This window comes from Chrysochloris asiatica, unplaced genomic scaffold (genome assembly GCF_000296735.1).
Source record: "Chrysochloris asiatica unplaced genomic scaffold, ChrAsi1.0 scaffold00087, whole genome shotgun sequence".
In the NCBI taxonomy this organism is placed as follows: domain Eukaryota; kingdom Metazoa; phylum Chordata; class Mammalia; order Afrosoricida; family Chrysochloridae; genus Chrysochloris; species Chrysochloris asiatica.
In genome coordinates this window covers 9,433,300-9,446,550 of record NW_006408605.1, presented here as the reverse complement: position 1 = coordinate 9,446,550, position 13,251 = coordinate 9,433,300, and the positions used below count along the sequence as shown (strand labels likewise).

Below are 13,251 nucleotides of genomic sequence, written 5' to 3'. Positions count from 1 at the left end.
CATAGCGACCCTGTACAGGGTTTCCGAGGGTGTAAATCCTTACAGGAGTAGAAAGCCTCATCTTTCTCCCGCGGAGCGGCTGGTAGTTTCGAACCACTGACCTTAAGGTTCGCAGCCAGATTCGTAACCACTACGCTACCAGAGCTCCTTATTCTGACTCATAGCAACCCTATATAGGGTTTTTAAGTAGCAGCAGGTAGGTTTGAACCACCAACCTTGCAGTTAGCAGTCCAGTGCTGATCTCACGGTACCACACTAAGACTTTACCTCTTGGTGAGAATAACAGAATGGGGTCCAGCAAGTAGAACTGAAGTGAGATTCCTGGTAGAACTTTCTAACAGCAAGCTCAGGTGACGGGTTGGTGTTGTGATGTGTATCAAGTTGGTTCTCACTCATAGCGACCCTACATAGGGTTTCCGAGGAACGTCTGATGAGTTTGAACCACTGACCTATGGTTCAAACAAACCTTGATATCGAGTGCTTATCCTATGGTGCCACACCAGGGGTAGTTGAAAGGAATTAACCCACCAACCTATTTAGGGTAAATTGTAGAATGTGGGAAATTTGCAGCTCTGGGAGAAGAGGTATGGACCAGATAACTTTTCACAAAGGCATTGCTAAAGGGACAAGAATCTCTAAACACCCATCCTGGGATGAAGGGAGCTCGGCCCTCCCACCCCACAAAGAAACAGCCCGTGATGACAAAGGCTTGTAGGGGAAGGCACAATAGGACTTCTAGAGTTTCAAAGTCTTCTTATGGCTCCAACCTCACAAAACACCCAGAAGCTGGGAAAAACAGAGGCAAGTAATCCCCATATTTTTAGTTATGAGAAAAATCAAGAACCTTCACTCAATTCACAATTAAAAAAAATTTAAAAAGAAAAGAAAATCAACAACCAGAGACACTGAGTGGCTAGGCCCAGGCCACAAAAGCAATGGAGCAGCCATATGTGGTGGGCCCCAATCTCAAGACACCCACTTACCCTAGCTGAGGGTCCTCAGTGTCTAGACAGAGACTCCTGGAGGCACTGTCCCCCTCTGCAAGCCCACCAGCCCCCCAGGGCCTGGACTCCACTGAATCTTCCAGAATGTTTGAATCTGAGCCCAAGGTTAGGCCATTGGTGAGGGAGAGGTCAAGGCTGAGACGGTGGAAGGCCATATCCGGGCCCTTCGTGGGCTCCTCGGTGTCCACCGGGGTGCTCTTCATCTCGTGTTCAGGGCTGTTGTGGCTGCTGTTCAGGTCCTCACCAGCTGCCAATCCATTCTGGACTTCACAAGATCCCATGGCCTCGGACTCCTGACTGTGGTCCCAGATGACAGCACTTTCCCCAGGCAGTGCAGATGGGAGCTTCTCTTCATCCATAGCAGCCACACTTCCACCCTGTTCTGGCTGCTCCTGGGACTCCACTGGACCTGGTAGCAAATGGAGAGATGAAAGGGTCAGTCAAACAGGACAGGGATCTGGGGAGCCTAAAGTCCAGGAGCCAGCAGCAGGGCAGCCTGTCTGGGGGCAGGAGCATAGCCAAATGATCTCAGGACCCTTCTCCTCTCCCCTGACCACAAGCCAACCTCTCAGTGTGTGCCCCCAGATTTCTTATAACCTCTATGTGAGCTCTTCAGAATTCACCAAAGCCCTGAGAAAGATTCAGGTTGCGAGAAACTGGGAAAGGGTTCAGCACTCTACTAGGCCCCTCTTCCTTTCTTGTTGAGAGTGATGGAGTCAAAAACCTAGACTGAGAGCAACCAACTCTCTTCCCTCTTTCCTGTTTCTGTGTTCTCTCACCCTGGCTCCAGAAGGCAAAGATAAGTGAATCTTGGTGGGAGGATACCTCAGAGAGGCCAAAGCCAAGACACTGGGAAGCCCAGCGTTTGGCGCTGTCCAGGGTGCTGGACTGGTGGGAAGCCACCAGGGAGCGTCACAGAGAGCTGGAGCTGCCTGTACTGCACCCAGCATCCAATGCTCTTAAGGAGGAGAGGCTTGGGTTCCCCTCCACACCCCCAGGACCCATTGCAGTTCACCCAGTGAGGCACTGATAAGGAGACTGCCTCAGAGTACTCTGGGGAAAGCACTAGAACAGACAGGCCTAGCTTTGTCCAAAACGTTATGTCCTCCTGTGGTTCCAGGTTAGGCCTCCTCACAACACTGTCCAAGCCAGACCCACTCCCCTCTGCTCATTTTGGGTCTAGATCATCTCTGTAAGATGAGTAAACCCATTTTACCTACCATCTCCTCTACTATCCTCACTTAAAATGAAAGGGAAGCAGCCCACATTTCCTAGAAGTTTCCTGCCAAATTCATCTCAGATAAGGAGGGCAGATGTCATGGGCTGGTTCTCCATAATTCCCTCTCAGATTCACTCAGTCTAGACTGCTTCCCACCCACCTCAGTGTCCTCTGCCAGTGAAGACACAGACCAGTTCCCCAAACATCCCGGAAAGCTGCAGAGAAGGAGGAATCTGGGGATTTCTTACAATTCTGTCTAAGCTACTTCCGTCCTCCCCTCTTTGGATTTAAGCTATCCCAAATAGCCCCACCCTCCTCTGTCTCTCTCTTTCTCAGAAAAAAAAGGGGTTCCTGGAGGTGCAGATCATTTGGGAAGGGAAGAGGTGCTGGTCAGCCTTCCTGGACCACTGCAGCAGAACCAACAACAGCTGCAGCAACAAGAATTTAAGGATGCCCAGCAATGTTTTCGATACTTCCCTGGCCATAAGTATCACTGGAAGAGCCTGTTAAAATGCCAGTTGTTACACTCTACTCCAGACCTCCCTAACCAGAATCTACAAGGGGGGTAGGGAGGGGACATGGAAGTCTGTTATTCTTATAATGACCCAAGTTTGGGAAATACTGAATTAGACTACAGGAAGAACTTCCTTCCCACTTAGAGAAAATGATCCAGGAAAGGAAAGAGAGTCTCCTTCTTTTTTGGGGGTCCTTTGGGAGATTAGTTAACATTCATTTAACCTTAGATTTTTAGTGGCATGGAAGGACAGACAGGAATCTGGGGTCCCAGTCTGCCTGAGCATCATCTTCTAGAGTTTTTAATATTGCATGAGAATAAGATTTTGCTTTTAAAACAAATTTCCACCGGTTAAAAAATCTGAAAAGTTAGGCTTTAGAATATCTGGGTCCTGATCCTAGGACACAGGAGACCCCGGGGGTTCAGCACTACACGAGGGATTCTTTCTGGTCTGCCCTAAATCCCTGCTGTGGTTGCTATTTCAAACCATTCCCTCTGGTTGTGTACTCAGAGGAGGGAGAACAAGAGGTCACCTCTTCAACTGAGACTCCTTGAGGATAGGAGGAGCATTTAGAAAAGAAAGGGGAGGGAGAGCAGGGCCTTTTGGCCCGTTGCCTGAGTTCTAGTCCATTGGCCTGCTTTGTAGCCCAGGGGCCTGGCTGAGCACTGGATCTGGGGCACAGGGTTTCTACCCAACTCCAACAGTGTGCCTCAAGATCTTACACCCACGCACTAAGGCTGAGCCTGGCAGAGTGGGGTGTCTCCATTAGAGGAGGGCTCTGTATGAGTCCACAGTGAGTTCCAAGAGTTGATAAACTAAGTGGTTTCACTTGATGATCACTCTGCACCAGCCCCAAAGCCAGTATTGTGAGCAAATCAAAGAGGTCTCAGGAGACCCTTGAGCTACCCTCCAACTTCCAGCAGCTGCCTGGGGATGGCTCCAGCCCTACCTGCTCTGCCATGTCCTTCTGAAACTGGGAGCAGGATGGAGGTGCTGCCAACACTGGGCGCTGGGCCGTGTCCTCAGCATCCGGGGGTGGGCCAAGCCAAGCAGGGGTGGGCAGACAAGGGGCAGCATTGAGTTCCACTCTGGGTGGGGGCTCAGAGTCTCTGTCTGGGCTAAGGGCCAACTGAGCCCAGAAGTAGCTGAGCCAGGGCCCCCTCTCTTGCTGAGCCCAGGGGAGGGGTATCTAGAAGGGAGACCTCAATGCAGAAGTGTGAACAAGTGCCCCAAGTACACACTCTGAAACCAATTTGTATCCTAGTACTAGTACACTTTGTATCACTGCCTCCCTCTGGCCTTTATGAACCCTTCTATAGAATGGGGGCTTCACCTTCACTCTCCTCCCCCAGGACTGGTGAGAGAACTGAAATCCAAGGAAAAATAAACTCACTGTAGATTTCAAGGATGAAAGACAGCTATGGTCTACTCTTCCACCTCCAATTCTACACATCGAAAACTTGAGGCAGAGAACCAGGAAAAGCTTTTCCTGAGGTCACTCAATAAACAGCTGAATGGGCTGGAGGTACAGATGAGCTCTCAGGTCCCCAGACCCCACACCAGACCTTCCCACAAGGTCAAGGACCCAAATCCTCAACCAGGAGAATCTGTTCAAAGCATTGCCCCTGCCCCTTTAGCCCTGGTGGCAAAAACAGGGTAGGGAGGTGGGCAGCTGGGCCACTGGGCTTATATCCTAATAAGAAACCTGCAAATGGCAAGCTGGTAGTGCCCGAGATCCCCCACAGTTTCTCAAGGCCTGAGCCAGGCCCTTCTCCAGGCAGGGGCTCCCATACCCACTACCCTTGAGATGACCTTGGGCTCTTTTATGACACCAGCTGAAATCGAGGCTGTTGATAATGGAACCCTGGCTCAGCCAGAGCTGAGTGGCAAGCCAGGCATTTTCTGGGTCTCATCCACTTTGAAACAGCCCCAGTCCCCCTCCCCACTCTCCCTATGGCAGCTGGAATGAGCTGTGAAAACACACATTACATCACACCCCTCCCTCACTCAGAACCCTCCAACATCTCCCATTGCCCTTAGAATAGCATCCAGTCTCCCCAGCATGGCCTAAAAAGGCCCTGCCTGAGCTGGTTATCTGCTCTCTCCCATCCTCCACCTCATCAGCCACACTGGCCTTCTTTCAGTTCCCTGAGCTCATTCCCACCTCAGGGCCTTTGCACCAGCTGTACCCTTGACCTAGAATACTCCGCCCCCCCCCCCCCCCCCCCGGATCCCTAAATGAATGCCACCCCATCAGTCAGGGCTCAATCCATGCTACCTCCTCAGAAGGTTCTCTCTGACTACCCAGCACTCTTCATTCTTTCCCACTTGACATCATAGCACTTAGCAGAGCTAAAGCCCCTGTTTTCTATTTATTTTCTCCTTGTTTTCTTACTTACTGCCCATCTCCCCCACCAGGACATAAATTCAGTGAGGATGGAAACTATGTCTATCACACTCACTGCTGTCTTCCTAGCACCTAACGCAGGGCCTGGCACTCAGTATTTGTTAAATGAATGACCTGGGAATGATCATCATCCTCATTCTATCTACTAAGAGGCAGAGATTCAGAGAGGTTGAGAAATGTGCTCAGGATCACATAGCTTGGATGTGGCAATGCTAGGATTCTGCTTGGAACAATGCTGAACTATTTTAGGGATAATCTCTTATGATCCCTCCCATACGGGGTCCACACCTGAGGACAGAGCTGGGGTTGGGAGCCCAGTAGGGCAGGCAACAGAGGCTGGCATGCTCTGTAAGGGGGAGGACATTTGTGGGCACCCACACATGCACACAAACACACACTCTTTAGGAATCCCTCTGGGTGGTGAGTTGAGGGGTGAGAAGTTTGAAGGCTGGGGATGGGCAAGGGAAGTTAAACCTGCATCCGGGGGCAGCCAAGTCAAAACCCTCTTGCTTTAGGAGATGCTAGTGGCAGGGAAGGAATGACCCAGAACTTCAGGCTGGGCTGAAGGTGGGGAAAACAAGCATTCACATTAACCACAGCCACACACAGTGACACTAAGGGGCTGGTGTGGGTGAGAGGAGATGGGGGAGTATGGGCCCACCTGGTACAAATGGGAGCACAGAGGCAGAGATGGGTGGGGGCTCAAGATATGGAACACTTTGGACAAGTGGAATCAGAAAGCTTATGGGATGTCCAAGGAGGTCACAGCTACTCCAGGGAGCAGGGCTGGGAGCAAGAACACTCAGGTTTTACCTCCAATGAATGTACTAGGGGACCTTGGGTAAATGAAATGCCCTCTCTGACTTCATTGCTCCCTGTGTGTCAGCAGTCCTAACCATTTCCAGGGAGCCCTGGTGTGGCACTGTAAGATAAGCACTAGACCGCAAGGTCGGTTTGAACCACAGAGTCAGTGGTTCAAACTCACCAGCTGCTTCTCGGAAACCCTATACAGGGTCACTATGTGTTGAACTGACTGGACGACACTTACCAACAACCACAACTTGAACTTTTTTAAGACTCTAATAGATCTGTGGACACAATCCCAGACAGACCCTCACACATGTACACATTTCTTGTATATTTGAGGAAACTCGTGAGCCCCTAAAGTCCATCCAGAGGTCCTGAGCATGATCCCCAACCTTGGAAATCCCCAAGAAAATTCCCCATCTGACTTAGACACGCAGAATGAACTCCTTAAGAGACTAAGCTCCATTTGTTGGTTCACTGCTGTACCAGTAGGCGCTTAACAGATGTTTGTCAAATGTCCAAATTAGACACCAAAAGAAAGCTGAGAAACACCAGGAAAGCACACACCTCCTCCTTTATCTGTGTGTTTGGAGGATGAGGGACACTCTTATCCCAGGGGTTCCGGGCCAGGGCTTCTGTGAATTGAAACCCCAAGAAACCTACTCTTCCCACAGCACTGACCAACCCCTCCCAGAAATGGCCACTAGAATCTGGCTCAGAAGGGGCTCCAGAAGGAGAAATAATCAAACACTGTTCAAAGCACAGCCTCCAAGATGCTAACCTGTATCCCCAGCTCCTTCTTGCCTCCTCGTGTCTGTGTTTTTCCTTTTAGAATGATGAGTAAAAACTACCTGGAAAAGACAACTGACCATATTTCATTCATAAACCAATTCTCTGTCTTCCAGAAACCCACCCTGAGCCCCCTATTGACGTGTTTATCCTTCCCCAAAATTCCAACTGCACTAACTGGTTGTCCAGCTTACCGATTCTAGTGCATGAGCTGGAACACATGCATACACAAGAACACACCAGTGCACACAAATGGGCAGTTAGACAAGATCTGTGAAAAGAGCTGGCATGCAGACCCAGGCCAGCTATATCCCACACTTGTGGAGCCCAGGCCTGGGCACTCCAGGACTCCACAGGGACCTGCTGGGCCAATGACAGCACAGGCAACAGGAAGTAGACATGGAGACCCCTCAGTCAGGTCCCCAGATCGCACAGTTCCTCATACTTCTCTCCAACCTCTCTGTCAACCAAGGGGCTTAGAGGTCAGGACCTCCCTATTGTCCCAGAGCTCTTCAGCCTCATCAATGTTCCAACAGCCTGGAATACCAGGTTGTCCAGGATAACATGGAAGAAATATCCACCCAGGAGCTTTGGTAGCTTCCCCACCCCAATACCCCAAAGTGACCCCAAACATCCTAACTTACTTGGCCTTCCCAGGTAGGACCACCTTGTGCAGCAACAAGTGCCTCAGACAGACAGTACCTGAATTGTGTGACCTCAGCAAAACTGTCCCTCCTCTCTGAGCCTCAGTGTCCTGTAAAATGGGGGTGCTAACAGCACCTGCCTTAAAAGTTTGCTATCAAGACGAAAGGAGATAGCACGTGTGCAATTCTCAGGTTCACAGGGGAACACCGCTGACTGCCCTACTCAGGAGAACAGCCCAGACAGTCCAAGACATTCAGCAGGAACTAAGACACATTTGTTCTCAGCAGCCTGTCAGAGTGGGTTCTCAAGCAGGGACTTCAGACATCCAGCCTGAGGATGGAGGCAGGAGAAAGGCTGTAGTGGGACCAGGAGGATGGATCAGAGAGGATGCCCCGCCCTTTCCCAAGAGAAGTGAGAAACCGACAATCCTAGCCCCACTAACACTGCCCCCATCCAGGCCAGGTTCACTGCTATCTTTCCATCTCAAGGCACAAAAACAAAGCCCAGGGGCCTGAGCTTCTCTTAAAAGACTTCCATCCCCATCAGGTAGTGCCAATTTGGTACTAGTATGAAGTCTTGGTGTGGTATTGTAGGATAAGCACTGGGCCACAAAGTCAGTTTGAACCACAAGGTCAGCAGTTCAAAAATCATGAGTCACTCCTTGGAAATCCTATATAGGGTCGCTATGAGTTGGAATCAACTCAACGGCACTTAACAACAACATGAAACCCAGCATCAACCTGTTTCCTCCTCTAGGTTTGGCCCTGGTGAACAGGCTTTGCCTTGGGTTGTGAGAGTCTAGAAGATCCTCCTCTTTTTCTCATGGCTGGGCAGGAAGAAGTTTCAGGGCAGGGTGCACATCTGCATCTAATTTGCACATGCCCCAAAGTCTGCTGGGACTCTCAGGGCCCCCTGGGCCCAGCTCCTCAAAGGTCATTCATTGACATCTTCCAGCTTGCTTCTCTCTCCACCCCTTCATTTGCTTACATTTGCATACATCTGCACACTAGTTTGAAAAGCCCTTAACACTAATGAAATTCGCAATGTCTACTGTCAAACCCCAAATCATCTTTGCAGCTGGTGACTCTGACTCCAGCTGACTTCTCTACAGGGTGAATCCTCAGTTGCCCAGAACCACAAAGCACTAGGCTGTTCTGGTTAAAAAAGAGTTCATAGCCAGACTGTGAACAGAGTAGAGTGTCCCTGATCCTGGCTATGGCGACGTCTCTCCTTGCCTGTTTGAGGGCATTACTCCAACAGCAGCATCCTGCATCATCAGTTCCCCTCTCTACTGGATCATTCCATCAGCAGATATCTTGCTGTTATTTCTTCCATCATGAAAGCTCACTCTCTTGATCCCACTTCTCCTGCCATTTACCAATGCATTTCTCACCTCTTTATAACAAAACTCTCCAGGATTGTCTAGACTCATTGTCTCCAAATCCTCTTCTTCCACTCTCTCTTGAATCCATTCTGATTTACACCCTCTACTCCACTGAAACCTCTCGTCTCAAGATCACCAATGACCTCCATATGGCTACATCCAATGGCCAATTCTCAGTCTTCATCAATAGCATTTGACATCCAATCTCTCCCTCTTTTTTGAAATACTTCCTTCAAAGTGAGAAGAGTGCTGTTATATTGTGGGGATTGTAATCAATGTCACAAAATCACCATGTGTCTGGATTGTTGAATGGAAAACCAATTTGCTCTGTAATCACAATAAAAAGTAAAAGAAAAGAAAAGAAATCCTTCCTTTACTTGACTTCCAGGATACCCACTCTTCTCTTCTCTCATCTGGTAGGTTTCCCCTTCTCAGTCTTCTTTGTTGGTCCTTCCCCATCCACCACCTCTTCAAATGGGAGTGCCCCAGGGCCAGTCTTTGCACTGCAATTCTCCTCTTTGTGTATAATTCCTAAGATGATCTCATCTAGTTCTGTGGCTGTAAGTACCAGGTATTTGCTGCTAGCACCTACCTTTATAATCCAAGACTTTCTACTGAGTTCCTAGATATTTATCAACATCTCAACTTTCATGTTTACTTATTGTTGTTAAGTACCGTCAAGTCAATTCCAACTCATAGCAACACTGTATAGGGTTTCCAAGGAGTGGCTGGTGAGCTTGAACTACTGACCTTGCAGTTCAAACCAACTTTGCAGTTCAGCACAATAACCCACAGCGCCACACCAGGGCTCTGGCACCTCAAACTCAACATGTCCCAAGATGAGCGGATGAGCTATGATCTTCTTCCTCAAACCTACTCACCCTACTCTTCCCCATCTCAGGAATGGCAATTCCATCCTTCTAGTTGCTCAGGCCCCAAAGGTAGGTGTCATTATTGACTTCTCTCTTCCTCCCCAATCCTGTATGCTGTCCAAGGGGGAGGCTTTTCTTTCTTTCTTTTTTTTTTTTTAACCAGTGTTCCAATCTGTCCTTCAGTCAAACATGGGAGCATAGGGAGTTTTGAAGGTGGAGCAGGGAGGCGATTAAGGAATAGCCTGGTATTGTCCACTTCACACCTGCTCACTGTACTACATGCTGCTTTTCCTCAAATAGTCCCATTTGTTCATATTTTAATCAAGAAGGCCACACTATCAAATGCTGCTGAAGTCCTAAAGCAGATAAGGGAGGGAGAGAAAGGGGAGGACTCAGTCAAGGAGGGGATAAAAGGAGATACTTCATCAAGAACTTAAAAGAAAGGGGCAGTGGGGAAAAGAACTGGAGAGGAGGTAGAGAGACAGATGTCTTTCAGAGGAGGGGCTGGGTCAGTGAGAATTTAAAGTCCTAAAGAATTTGGGGTATGTGAAAATTGGAACAGAGAAAGGAAAATAAAATTTCTTGTTTTATTTCTCTTGGCTGAATTTGAAGGTGAGTGTTCAGATATTATACCTCATAGATGGACTCCTTTGGGCCTGTTGCTGCCCAGACATTGTAGCTCAGGCAGGATTGGTTGGGAGAAGTTGGTGGTTGTGGTAGTGTGCTGTGGAGTTGGTTCCAACTCATAGCCACCCTGTATAGGATTTCCGAGGCTGTAAATCTTTATGGAAACAGAAAGCCTCATCATTCTCCAACGGAACAGCTGGTAGTCTCAAACTGCTGACCTTGAGGTTAGCAGCCTGACTCAGAACCACTACGCTACCTGATCAATTCGGTGAAACCACTAGATTCAAATCTCTACCTGTAGGTCGTTGGTCATGTGCGTGCTCAAGAAGAAGAGTGAATCTGAGGGACCCTCCAGAGTCCCAGAAAGGCAGGGCTAAAGGTGTGCAAGCATCATCTAGTATGGGGGAGAGGAAATGGACTCAGGACATGTGGTGTGAATGCTGGGCAGCACTAGAGACCCACCTGAAGTTCAGGGGTTTGCAGTTAAAGTCAGACCAGCCCCATTCAGTGGCATAGGTGTAGACATGGAGTAGGCAGGAAGCTGGATTTAACCAGGGTTAGGGTTTACCAGGAGTCCTAGTGTGGCTCTGTAGAATAAGCACTGGATTGCTAACCACCAGGTCGGTGATTCAAACCCACCAGGTGCTCCTCAGAAACTCTATACAGGGTTGCTATGAGTTGGAACCCACTAGATGGTACCTAACAGCAACAACAACAGGATTTTGTCAAAGGAACCCTGGTGGTGCAATTGTTAAGCACTTGGCTGCTAACCAAAAGGTTAGTTGTTCAAACCTAAGAGTCACTCTGTGGGAGAATCATGTGGTAGTCTATGTCCATAAAGATTTATAGCCTTTTTAACCCTATGAACAGTTCTATCCTATAGGGTCGCTATCAACTGTGTGTTTGGTCTGGATTTTTGCCAAGCAAATATGAAGAAGAAAAATCAGGTAAGGGAGTTTGGAGTCTACAAGGGAGTAATTATCCTGACTTCTATAGGACAGCTGCCTCTGAGCTGACCCAGGAACCCTGCTCAAAATCCCTCTTTTGCTGGTGCCAAAAAGCCCACCATCGGCTCCCAGCCATAGGTTATATGTGACCTTCTTTCTATCCTCATCTCAAAATGAGCATCTGAGAAGGTGGCCACAAGTGGCCACCAATATCTAGGGAAATGAGCCTCCCACATAACCATTCCTCTGACCTAGAAAGTACCTCATACCTCACAAATCCATTTTACTTCATCTCTTCCTTCTAAATCTTTCCCTACTCCATCTTCCTCTCTCCATTCCTCCACCCTATCACCTACCACACCTTGGTCCTAGCAGAAGTCCCTCCCTGCACCATATACACCTAAAGCCAATTCTTGGCACCTCATGTTTGGACCATGGCATGGCCTCCTGACTGGTCTCATTTCCACCACATTGGCCCTGCTGATCTCACTCCATCCTCATCTGCGTGCCTTTTCCAGCCCTCAAATCTGCCCTAGCACTCCTCTCTTTAAAGCCCAGGGTCATTGGCGGAAAGGTCAACTTCTCAGTCTACATTCCAGGCTAGTTGTGGTCTGGGCCCAGCTCCCTGTCTTGCCCCTACCCCATCCCTTCTCCCTTTGCTATGTCCTCTCTACTTTCTCTGGGCCTCACCCACCCCTCTGACAGTATCTGCCCCATGTTGTGTCTCTCCCCATTCCCACCCTGGAGGCTGTGAGCTCCATGAAGCTCCATCAATGTCTGTTTGATCTTCATCCTCTTGCTCCGAAGTAGAGGTTTGGTCAGGTGTGCCTACCTGGTGCATGGATAACCAGATGAATGAAGCTTCTGGAAGAAGGGAAGGGGTCAGAATCAGATGAAAACAAAGGGACCCCTCGGTGATATAAGGTGTTACAAATTTGCAGCATCTATTAAAATACAGGAGTCTTGGTATGGTGCTGTAGGATAAGCCACTGGACTGCTAACTTCAAGTTCGGCAGTTCAAGCCCACCTCAGAAATCTATACAAGGTTGCTATGAGTTGGAATCAACTTGATGGCACTTTACAACAACAACATTAAATGACAAGCTAATAGCATGTGCCTCCTGGTGAGATGTACTGAGGATATAATATCATTTATGTAATTTGATATTTTGACCAAAGAAATGTTTAACTTGAATCTAATCATAAGGAAGATAAGAAACAATCCAGAATTTGGGGCACTCTATAAGAGAAGTGGCCTGGGCTCTTTAAAACTGACAATATCAAAAAGACTTCAAAGAATAAAGAGGATGGGGTTGTTCCAGATTAAAGGAAACTAAAGAGACATAAGAACTAAATGCAATGTATAATCCTTAATCAAAAAAATTTATTTCATCTATAAAGGACATTACTGAGACAACTAGAGATATTTTAATATGAACTATAAATGGCCCACCCACCAAAAAAACTAAGCCCGCTGCTATTATGGTAAATTATATGTATATTAAACTTCTTGGATATGATCATTATGTAGAAAACATCCTTGTCTCAGAAAATTCATGCTGAAGCATATAGGGGTGAAATGTTATCACGTCTGCAATTTATTTTCAATAGATTCAGAGGGAAAAAAAGTGTCAAAATTTAAGCAACTGGAAAATTCAGGTATCTTGATAAAGGGTATGTGTATGGGTGTTCATTGTACTATTAGGTTTGACAAGATTAAAACAGTTTAGAAGGGTACTAGGATTTGCCCGGGAGATAGGCTTCTTGTTAAGCCTTTGTGGAGTATGGGGCCTTACGTGGAATCCTGAATGCCACCCAGAACCTTCAGAGGTGGGACATTCCCAATTGAATTGAAAACACATGTATAACAACCTGGAACAACTAGAGGAACAAAAGATACTTCTTGAAAGAAAGATCAATGGGGGTGGGGAGGGGTGGGGGTAGGGGGGAAAGGCAGCCTGTTTGGCTGTGACAATATCAAGCAAGCTGTTTGCATTGGAGCAATCAAGGCAAGAAAAATCAGCCCTTCAGGGTA

At 48.0% G+C, this 13,251-nt stretch overlaps 1 protein-coding gene across 1 annotated transcript in view; it reads right to left on the bottom strand.

Moving 5' to 3' along the window:
* The window catches only part of PSD2 (pleckstrin and Sec7 domain containing 2), a 48,125-nt gene extending 37,543 nt beyond the window's left edge, over positions 1-10,582 (bottom strand). The window contains exons 1-4 of the mRNA XM_006866224.1: positions 10,565-10,582; positions 3,688-3,927; positions 1,784-1,892; positions 984-1,413 (exon numbers count right to left, since the gene is read on the bottom strand). Of these exons, the coding sequence (XP_006866286.1) occupies positions 984-1,413; positions 1,784-1,892; positions 3,688-3,927; positions 10,565-10,582 (797 nt within the window). The remainder of the gene's footprint in view (positions 1-983; positions 1,414-1,783; positions 1,893-3,687; positions 3,928-10,564) is intronic.
* Positions 10,583-13,251: the final 2,669 nt, after the last annotated feature.